The 11,433-nt window shown below is 42.3% G+C and overlaps 1 protein-coding gene across 1 annotated transcript; it reads left to right on the forward strand.

Moving 5' to 3' along the window:
- Positions 1-692: 692 nt before the first annotated feature.
- Positions 693-10,413, forward strand: dmbx1a (diencephalon/mesencephalon homeobox 1a). Its single transcript, XM_028593757.1, has 5 exons — positions 693-923; positions 4,819-4,988; positions 5,361-5,539; positions 6,941-7,334; positions 8,225-10,413. The coding sequence occupies exons 2-5, from the start codon at positions 4,835-4,837 to the stop codon at positions 8,680-8,682; spliced, it is 1,185 nt and encodes a 394-aa protein (XP_028449558.1). The 5' UTR covers positions 693-923; positions 4,819-4,834; the 3' UTR covers positions 8,683-10,413.
- The last annotated feature ends 1,020 nt before the right edge of the window (positions 10,414-11,433 follow it).

Genomic DNA, 11,433 nt, shown 5'->3' on the forward strand with positions numbered 1-11,433 from the left:
TACTCACAAAAACTAAGGTTAAGGCAATTGGATTCATGATCGAAGTGCATTCAAGCTGTTTGAGGATATAGATTTGAAAAAAAAAAAAATGTATGCAATAGGTTCACCTCGTATTGTGAATGTTTGAAATGTGTTTACAACGTGTGTTTTATAGCCTATAGCCTACATGGTTTTGTATGTATCATTTACATTACAGAGAAATGCCTCAGGAACATTTTACTCATTGTTACAAGTTTGAGTTTTAGAAATATATATATCAGAATCTGGCTATTTAGACTAAATTACAGCAGATTTGCCAAAAAAAAAAAAAAAAAAAAAGATTCATTCTATTCTTATGTCGATCACAAATATCAACAAAATCTACACATTTTACCAAAATGTATCCATTAAGAAGCTTAAATCTCCCCGTTTGGAGAATGTTTATCAATTTCAATAAACAAAAAAAGAAAAAAAAAAACAGTAAACATCGTGTACACAGATGCGGAGAGATTAAGTGGACATAAGGTGCTTAAATTGATCACATATGGAAATAACTCCAGATGTCAGCGCGCCAGTCTGCCGCTGGATGTTCAGCTGGCTGATTGACTTGACTGACAGCACGGGGAGCCAATAGAAAGCCGGCATGACCCCCGCGAAGCTCTCCTTAAAATCCCTCCGCCGGGCTCTCGCGCACCAGCAGATGGCGGCTTCTCACCTCTGCGCGAGACACAACGGAGAGGAGCAGGTGGAGCGCGAGCGGGCGGACTTGAAGTGAAGCAACAGACTGGAGGACTTTTACATTTGTTATCTCTCTGTCGGACAAAAAGGACGGGAAAGGTGGGCACTGGGGAAAGCAACACACGGCTGCTGGAAGTTGACGAGCTCGGATTCTCCGCCGTCTGTGTAAGAAGAAGTGACGGAAAAGACAACTGTCTCTACAAGAGGTAAACACTTTTTTTTTTTTTTTTACTATCTCTTCATTCAGTTTCTTTCTCACACGTTGTGTTTTTTGTGTTCAAACATGCTTTAATGTTCATGTTAAGCTGGTTCCCATTTTTATCAGCCTCTAAAGTGGGCTAACTTCAGCTAAATTGACCCTAAATACGTGTTTGTTAAGTATCCTAAAAAATACGTAGGCTACGATAAGCCTGTATCAAATGTACCTAGATTTTTTTTTTCTTTCAATTTAGTGGAGACGAAATCAGTTCCACCAATGGAAATATTGTGTTTGTTATGAAATATCTAATATTTTTAAGTTTCAGGGTGCAACCCAAAATATAACCTGTGTGAGAACTAAAATTCACACCGGTCACTTTACAAATAGCCTAATTAATACAAAACAAAAAATGAAAAAGGCTGCCTGACTTTTTTTTTCTTTTTTAAATGCACGAGCCCAAAAAATGACATCGCCAAAATAAAAGGGACTCCTGTTCGACCCTCCTTTTAACACATCTGAATTAGCCTCAAGTGAAACAAAATTACAGAAGCACGACAAAGTAATGTGAAGTTTGTCTATACTGTTTTTTCCCCCTCAAAATGTTACGGGTATGTCTTGTATGCTTTTTTTCGTTATACAAAATAATATAATAGCCTATCATAGGCTACATTTAAATTTCAATCTGGCTTCTGCGTAATAAATATCCTTCATAATAACAACTGAGAGAAAATACCAGACACGTCGCTGGCCCTCTGACAGTTCACACTGTGACACAGCAGCACACAAGAGCAGACGAGAGTCAGGTCGACTCATGCCCCTGAGGGCTGTTAGCAAATAACATTTTTCCTAATTTAGTCGGATCAAAGAGTTGCACTGTACACGCCAATTTACATAATGACGGTTTGATAATCGAAGCATTGCGCAGGGCTGCCAGGAGGGCCCATGCAGTGCCTGGAGCAGAGAGAGAGAGAGAGAGAGAGAGAGAGAGAGAGAGAGAGAGAGAGAGAGAGAGAGAGAGAGAGAGAGAGAAGCTTATGAATGACAATAACGGCAATGACAGGCTCACAGGGATGAGCTATTGTGCTGCATTTGATCTGGGCAGGAGGATACAGGCTATAAGCGGAGACGTAGTGGTAAATAGAAAAAGGTAGGCAAAGCAGGCAAACATGAGAAGGCATGGCTTTAAACCAAAAAAGTGTACTTGGACACAAAATAGAGGGGGCCAAAAAAGTCTAAAAGCATTCAGCTGCGATCGGGATAAGTTACTTTTTATTTGCAGATGATTGCATTTTGTAAAACGTGATGGCGGACGTTTTAAAGTCCCTCAAACTTCCATCAGTGCTTGCAGGTGTGGGCTACACAATTTGGAGACATGTTTACACATGGTGTATTTCGGTCCTTTATAGGCCTGCATTTGGAGTGATTTAAAGCGTAATTCGATTGAAATGTATATCCTACGCCTTCATTTTCAGAGAATACAGAAAAGGGAGAAAAAAAAACTGTGGAGAATCGTTGGCCTATTCGCCGACTAGAACACGCACGCACATTTGCCCACACAAACGCACACGCGGGAACTCCAACCAAGAGCTAACCAGCCAGTCCCCACTGTACGTCCGTCCGTGTCAGCGTTGATGATGAATGGAGGGCCTCACAGTCGAAACCTATTTGCACTTCCATTAGACGGGGAGCCAAATGGGGATCAACATGCATATTTTTACCCGCGGAGAGGCCATACATCTCAGCCAAAACGTTGCCCCGGGGCGATGGGATAAGAGGCCGCCAGAGAGGGGAAGGGGAGGGGGGGAGATACGGGGAGGTAGGGGGGGCCCATTCAACTCAAATACTTGGGGGAGTAAAGTAAATGTTTAGCGAAGCACCTTCTGTCCCGGCGAATTAAACTATTCCCCAATGCCCTCTGATCACATTCATCAGCCGCCGCAGCCACTTAATAGGCTGGGAATAGGCACTGCGGGCATCACACGCACGCGCACGCACGCACGCACACACACACACACACACACACACACACACACACACACACACACACAAGAAAATGGGTAGAAAAACTGCCTTTCAGAAGAACGACCACCCAGTGTTTTCCTTTTTATAAAATAGGTATAGCTTACAATTGCGTAATTGGTCTATTTTAATCCAATATTATTATTATTATTATTATTATTATTATTATTATTATTATTATTATTATTATTATTAATAATAATAATAATAATAAAAAGGATCAAGTCATAATCAAAAGATGTCAGCCAGTGATAAGGTTACATAAACGAGTATGACCTTGGTCAAATGAACATCAATTAGGCTACGAATTATTAGAGTATGCATGGGCTATTTAAACGGTTCTAAAATACATTGGAATTACTTAGAAAATACTTGTAACCGCAAATGCTGATTTCTTGTTATTCAATTGTTGGCATGTAGGCCTAAAGGGTTGTGAATTAGTCAAATGAAATACAACCAAAACGAAAATAAGTCAAATGATAACCCTAAACGTTTTGCCAGAAATATTTAGAAGCGGCCCATCTGTACACATAAGTCTAAGAACTGCACCAGTTCCCTGGGTACTGTATAGCTGTCCTACAGCAGACAGATGTAGATCTTTTCCCTGTGGTCTCTATGTGATAGTTAGAAGAACTGCTTGGGCCTCGGAGATATTCCCTCCTGTCAGCCTCCTCCGTGCTAATACATATCTAATCGTGTCCTCGAGCGCTTCATCTAAATCTCGGCCGTGAAGGAGAACTACAAAACAGTTTGGAAAATTGCTGCCATGCGAAAGAACATGGATGTTTTACTTCAAGAAATGAATCGGTTCGTATCAGTAAAAGCTGCAACTATATGTAGGCTTCATTGTTAATTACAAATAAAACACAAGTAGCCTAGGCCTACCCTCAAATAAAGTACAAGCTTTTAGAAGAATTTATGAAGACGTCCGTCACTAAAACTGAAGGAGCACTTAGTGAGAACAGCATTTCCGTAATCATACAACACGGTCTATTAAAAAAATAATCCTGCTATCCGGTTGCAAGTTTTGCCACCGAGACCCGGAACAGATCTCCTTATTTCATTTTCCAACAACACATTTCATCATCAACGCCTTGATCTGTCGAAGCAGCGTTTTCACTGGGGATTCGGCTTCTCCGGGATCACAGAAACCGCGTGTATAAAATCATGAATAAGGCATCCGTCACGGTTCATTACGGCAACGAGTGATAATTACCCCAATTAAAAGTCTTTTGTATAATTAATGGATTGAACACAGCGATAATTGGATGTTAATGGATAACACTTTGGTCTGAGTGCGCACATTAAAATCTATTGGCCCTTGAGCGCGAGGATCTGCTGTCATTTAGGCTACTAATAAAAAAAAGAAAGAAAAAAAGCTCGCGTGTGTCATAGGCCTCTCAGTGCAAAAATAGCCTATCAGAATCGAATAGGATTTATTGCCAAGTAAATAACACTTGGTGGTTGGTACATAAACAAACATGAATACGAAATAAACAATAAATAGGCCTACAGAAACAAATAAATACAAAATAACTATATAACATTAGATAACAAGAAAAAAAAAAAAAAAAAGAGTCTGAATGCATTGAGTGCAGCATGTGCAAAAATATATATGTGCAATGAATGGGCAGGTGTAGTCCAGGATGGAGCTTAATGCAAAGTGTAGTGTCTATGGGTTGGGGGGGGGTTAAGGGTCATATAGACTCACTGTGACCTATATATATGACATATGACTGCGTTCTTCTGATCAAAACGGAGGGTGGGTTTGAGATCGCATGTTCATCCATACTATAACCACGCGCTCCTAATGCCAACGTGTCCATGAGTGAGCTCCCCCTCTTTCTGATCAAGCCCGACCATCCTGTGTTCCCTTCCCGCAGGTAGCAGCCTCTCAGCATGCAGCACTACGGGGTGAACGGCTACTCTCTGCACGCCATGAACTCCCTCAGCGCCATGTACAACCTGCACCAGCAGGCCGCGCAACAGGCGCAGCACGCGCCAGACTACCGGCCCTCCGTGCACGCGCTCACACTGGCAGAGAGACTAGCTGGTAATTGAGTGCACACGTGCGCACACGCGCGCGCACACACACACACACACACACACACACACACACACACACACACACACACACACACTTTCCATGTTGTTGTCCTGCCTCCAGACAAATTACCTTCAATTAGCTTTTACTGAAAACAGAAGCCATCGTTTTGTATTTCACTTGTTCAGTAGCCTATACGCGACATATCTTTGTAATATTAGGCTAATAATCAGTCGAAGCTATTTCGTCTGCTTCAGAAACAGCCGAATGATTGAAACAATGCATGCAAATAAAGTAAGTAGCTAGACATTATTCCCACCGTGGCCACTAAAATAAACTTGCCGTGTGTGTGTTTCCTTTCCAACGGCTGCGCATTTCAAGACATCATCCTGGAGGCTCGCTACGGCTCTCAGCACCGCAAACAGCGCCGGAGCCGCACGGCCTTCACCGCGCAGCAGCTGGAAGCTCTGGAGAAGACTTTCCAAAAGACCCACTACCCGGATGTGGTGATGAGGGAGCGGCTGGCCATGTGCACCAACCTGCCCGAGGCCCGTGTACAGGTACTGCTATAGGGAAGAAGAAGAAAAAAACACTGTCGACTAAAAATATAGCCTACTGATAGTGAGTTTAGACGGGCTTTTAATGCTTAATTGTGGTTTTATCACGTGTTTTCCTCGTATCATTATAGTGCAATTTTTTTGAAAGTTTAAAATATAAATGCAAATGTATTAACATGAATCCAACATATTATTAGTAAATATAAATCGGCTTATTTGTGGAAAAATAAATATTGACACTGGCCTATAGGTCACTAAGGTAGCCATCCACAGATACAGGTAATGAGGCTTCACTGTGCCCATAGGGGTAATAATATTATAATATTACAGGGGGGTTGTAACCCCCCTGTAATATAATAATCCAAACTGGCCAGTGCAACCCCTCAAAAAACTATTTTAATTTCCTATACATAAATAAATAAATACATTTGCATCATAAATTGATGCAGAAAATGGACAAATTGTTGCAGACACATTCACCAGAATGCAGGAGTGTTTGATATGCTCAAGATCTCAACCCCCACCACCAATGTTGAACCAAAAAAACGCCAAAAAACATGCTTTATAAAATCATGCCAACAATTATTATTTTAATAGATTATGCACTAAAAAGGTATGTAAAAAGGCGTTAGGTCGCCCTACACGTTATTGTGGGCCCAGCTTAATACGCAAAATGTTATACAATATACTGTATAGTAAGGGGTCCCTGCTCAGTCTCTGTTTCAGTTAAGGGGCCCTTGGCCTAAAACACATTGAAGACCCCTGGCCTAGTGTTTGTACAGTATCAACCTAAATTTGTGGGGGTTTACTAGCCTACTTTTTTTGTGGATGGCAACTTTTTTTGGTTGGATGTGAAGAAGTAATGAGATAAATTAAAGTAATAGAAAAAGAAAAGAATATGACAGGTCTACTTAAAATGTCTGCTACGTTAATCAAAACACAGCTTTCCAAAGTTTGATTTAAAAACAGTGACTGTGCAATATTATCAATAAAGGAGAAAAAATGTAAACGTAGATTTAGGAAGTACTTCTTAAGCCTTGCTCACACACAAATGAAGCTTTACACTTACGACTGCACAAAAGAAAATGTAGCTTATCCAACTGGAGACAATAAATTCTGAAATACAGCGCCAGTTAAACTACTATTAGTATTGATTGATTCAACTGATCTAAGTCTGATTATGATCATTTGCTTTTAAACTAAAAGTGAATTATTTTACGGCCTTCTGGACATGCTTGTTATTGCTGCTACTTATTGACTTTCTGGGCTTTTCATTTGCCACTCAATCCCTCGAGGCTGACTGAAATCAACCATTTAGTGTGCGTTAAAGTCCCTACTGCAGTTTTCATCCACTGTTGTGGATGTTCTCCATCTAACTCGCCCTCTTCTCCCCTCCGCCATCAGGTTTGGTTCAAAAACCGCAGAGCCAAGTTCCGCAAGAAGCAGCGCAGCCTCCAGAAGGAGCAGCTCCAGAAGCAGAAGGAGGCGTCAGGGGAAGGAAGGAGCGAGAAGGAGGACGCACCTCCCTCCACAACTATCCTTCCCGACACCCAGCTCCCTCCTCCATCCTCCTCCTCCTCGTCTCTGGAGACAGAGGGTCCTGTAGTCCGTGTTGTACCGCTGGACATGGAGCTCAACGTCACGTCCGCAGAACACTCTGGCAGCGAGTCGGCGACCGAGGACAACGCCACCGATAAGGAGGACGAGAGGAAATCCCAGAGAGAGGAGATGAAGTGTGAGAGAGCAGCGACTCCCGGCGACGTTTCTCCAGGTTGCAAAAGACTCAGCCCTAAACCAGGTAAGAAGATATTTCTATATTTTTATTGTCACTCTGACAAGGACCTCAATTCAATTTATTTCAATAAGGAAATTATGGACTTAATCGGTTGATTGTTCGGCAATTTAAAAAAAAGAATGTTTATAGTTGCATTTTGAAAAATTATATATTGAAAACACTCAGATATGGTTTATTTTTGTAATTAAAGCTGTAAAGTTATGGACATTTCAAAACAGTGTAGTACCCGAAAAGCATTTTGCTTCCTCCTACTCCCTTTCGGATTAAAGTATTTTTTTTTATATAGCTTATTCTTGCGTTATCTTTTTTTCATAGTAGACTACTTTTGTGTCTTTTGTTTTTTGTTTATTCTTTCGTATGTTGTTCAAAATAAACCATTCATTCCATCAATTCTCTTTTTTATCCTTCACAAACTTACTTCATGGCATCCTAGGGCTGGGCGATAGGGAGAAGACCAAATATCACGATATTCTTGACCAAATACCTCGATATCGATATTGCGGCGATATTCTAGGGTTGACAGTTGGTGCTTTAACAAAATATCTTCACACTTAGATTTTAGATAAATAATCATCAGTAATGTGGACATCATGTCTAAGTGAGGAAAAGGCAAATAACAGAACAGCAAGAACAGTTACAACAGTCTGGTAAGTTCAGAACATGACATCACTTTACCAGGAAACCAGGAAAAGACAACACTTATGTCACATCCCGATATTACAATATCCAAAATCTAAGACGATATCTAGTCTCACATCACGATATCGATATAATATCGATATATTGCCCAGCCCTATGGCATCCCTCATCTGCAATGACTGCCTGACTGTACTCATCAGCTGACTCACAACTGAAACTTTCCTCCCCCCCCCCACCCTCTTCTCTCTGTCCAGACTCTCCCCTGGTTTCTCCGTCCGTGACCCCCCCCTCCTCCTCCTCCTCCTCCTCCTCCAGCGGCGGCCTGGCCAGCAGCGCCCCCCTCTCTCAGAGCCACTCTTACTCCTCCTCCCCCCTCAGCCTGTTTCGTCTGCAGGAGCAGTTCCGCCAGCACATGGCTGCCACCAACAACCTGGTGCACTACCCTGCCTTTGACCTCACCGCCCCATCTTCCCTTCCCTACCTTGGGATGAATGTCAACATGCCCCCCGCGCCGCTGGGCTCTCTGCCCTGCCAGTCTTATTACCAGTCCCTGTCCCATCACGCCCAGCAGGTGTGGAACAGCCCGCTGCTGCAGGCGTCGGCTGCAGGCGGCCTCGCCAGCCACAACAGCAAGACCACCAGCATCGAGAACCTGCGTCTGAGGGCCAAGCAGCACGCCGCCTCGCTGGGACTGGACACAATGTCTAACTGAGAATCCGATCGTATGGAGGACAATGTAAACTAGGCCTACACATCAGCCCATCCCACTGCGTGTCTGCATGTGTGACTGTGATAGTTCTTTAGGAGCCGTATACTGAAGCCCTTCTCAAGTAGATGGGCAGAGGACATGCAGAGATGTCCAAAAATAAATAAAAAAAACATGCCATCATGCACTGGACCTACAGAACTCCATTTAACAGCTTTTCAAGGCAGACCACAACTTCCAACAGCTGGTCTGACTTCTCCTAGCTTCCGTTGCAGCTCAAGGTCCAAACACATAAACCCTCTGGAAAAGAGAAGGAATGTCCCGACTCAAGAGGACAGAGAACGTCATTTGATGACGATGTTTCCAACACATAATGCTGGACCTTCTTCACATCAGAAATAATTCCAAAAAAATCAACAATGTACACAGCTGACGATGGATGCACTCGGTTTAAAAGACAATGCAAATAATGTTTACAAGAATAATGTGAATAATGAGGCACTTTTGAAGGAATTAGGCCCGTTGGCCAGGAGGGGAAAAAGGGAATCGCTTGTGCAGCAAAGAGAGCATTTCAGTCACGGGACCATTGACATTTCAATTAAGCAACATGGTTATGTACATAGCATGTACTACATAACAGCGCATAAATAAAAACTTCAAACGATGTTGTCCTCAACAGCATAATTAAAAGTGACTAATTTACCAGTTTAGTGGCCAGTAATATGCCACTTTGTACAGAGGCTGGCTTGATAATGAGAAAATGATTTCAGTGACTAAATTCTCAAAGCTTTTAATTACATTTTGCCCTGGGCTGAGGGAGCTGGGGCAAATGCAATTATGAACATGCATACCATTTAAGACCGTCTTTATGAATTCCAAAAGGTCCGCGCACTAAAACGCTCAATTAAGGTAGCAACATGATTGGAATCACTCTACCATCGATCAATTCCCTTTGAATACAAAATGATATGGTAAACACATTTGGACAGTTTTGAAAAAAAAAAAAAAAAAAAAAAAACCCCGTCTCGACCCATATTTTGTCAGCAGTTATTCTCGCTTTAATATTCTCTTGAGGAAACATGCAGCTTTTCACCGAAAGTCAGACCGACTGTTAGCACTTGAGGAGAATCACACACATCTCGGATGTTTTCTGTTAATGTGTTCTGGAAGCTAATGGGAAAAAAAAAAAAGCACATTATTTTAATATTTAAAATACAAAAAAAAGTCTATCTATTAATGTTTACTGGTAAGGTAATTGTAAAGTCCCTATTATGTTGTGTAATTGATAATGGACTCTGTCTCAGATGAAATTTCCTTTAGCTGTCAGATTGTAAGATTGTATTTGCTGAGCTCACCGGCAGCCCCGTCTACCCCTCCTCTCTTGGTTGTCTGTGTTAACGCTGCTGGGTTGGATTCCTATTTTCAATATGTTCAGTTTCTTCGCGGGATTTGGCTACAAAGAAGCAATTTAACAAATATGGATTGCTGGGAAACCGTCACCTTCTGTGTGTTGCAATCCAGACAGGAACTCCTGAAGTCAAAGAAAGTTGAACAGATTTCAGTGAACTTACCTCCTCTGTGTACTGCTGTCTTGACTCTATTTAAGTTCTGTTGTTGCTATTATTCTAATGCTGTTCCCCCCCCCCCACTGTCTCTGTCAAACTACTTAGTCCAGTGGTAGATAGATGTATTATGGTGGAGGAGAGAGTGAGCGGACCATCAGCAGTGTTGTTTCCTTTACCCCTCCCTAACAATGTAGACTTGAACTAGTGTTGTTGTAAAATAAATCGCAAATAAAAATATTGCTTGGCGATCTTTAAACTTAAATGTACTGCATATTTACACGGTCAAATTGTGGTAATGGCCAAACACAGACGAGGGTGTTGTGCAGGGTCACAAGGAACAAGGAGATATTATACAGTGGGGGAAATAAGTATTTGACCCCTTGCTGATTTTGCAGGTTTGCCCACTTACAAAGAATGCAAAAATCTACAATTTTAATCATATGTACATTCTAACAGTGAAAGACAGAATCCCAAAGAAAATTCCAGAAAATCACATCATATGAATTTATTAAAATTGATAACCATCTGATGAGGAAAAACAAGTATTTGACCCCCTGGACAAACAGCATGTTAATATTTTGTAGAAAAGCCATTATTGGCCAGCACAGATGTCAAATGGTTTTTATAGTTGGTGACAAGGTTTGTGCACATTTCGGCAGGGATGTTGGCCCTCTCCTCCCTGCAGACAGCCTCCAAATCATTCAGGTTCCGAGGTTGTCGCCTGGCAACTCGAATTTTAAGCTCCCTCCAAAGATTTTCAATCGGATTCAGGTCTGGAGACTGGCTAGGCCACTCCAGAACCTTGATGTGCTTCTTCTTCAGCCACTCTTTTGTTGCTTTGGCCGTGTGCTTAGGGTCGTTGTCGTGCTGAAACACCCATCCTCGACCCATCTTCAGCTCTCTCACTGAGGGAAGGAGATGTCGGTCCAGAATTCCACGATACATGGCCCCGTCCATCCTCCCCTCAATACGATGGAGTTGTCCCGTCCCCTTGGCTGAAAAGCACCCCCAAAGCATGATGTTGCCACCACCATGCTTGACGGTGGGGATGGTGTTCTTTGGGTTGTACTCGGTGTTCTTTGCCCTCCAAAACACGACGAGTTGAGTTGAGGCCAAAAAGTTCTATTTTGGTCTCATCTGACCACATCACCTTCTTCCAGGCCTCTTCTGAGTCGTCCAGGTGGTGAATGGC

This window comes from Perca flavescens, chromosome 12 (genome assembly GCF_004354835.1).
Source record: "Perca flavescens isolate YP-PL-M2 chromosome 12, PFLA_1.0, whole genome shotgun sequence".
Classification (NCBI taxonomy): domain Eukaryota; kingdom Metazoa; phylum Chordata; class Actinopteri; order Perciformes; family Percidae; genus Perca; species Perca flavescens.

Coding starts and splice junctions, on each gene's coding strand:
- dmbx1a (XM_028593757.1), top strand. CDS start 4,835: ATGCAGCACTACGGGGTGAACGGCTACTCTCTGCACGCCATGAACTCC. Junction 5,540..6,940: donor TGCCCGAGGCCCGTGTACAG/GTACTGCTATAG, acceptor CTCCGCCATCAG/GTTTGGTTCAAAAACCGCAG. Junction 7,335..8,224: donor AAGACTCAGCCCTAAACCAG/GTAAGAAGATAT, acceptor CTCTCTGTCCAG/ACTCTCCCCTGGTTTCTCCG.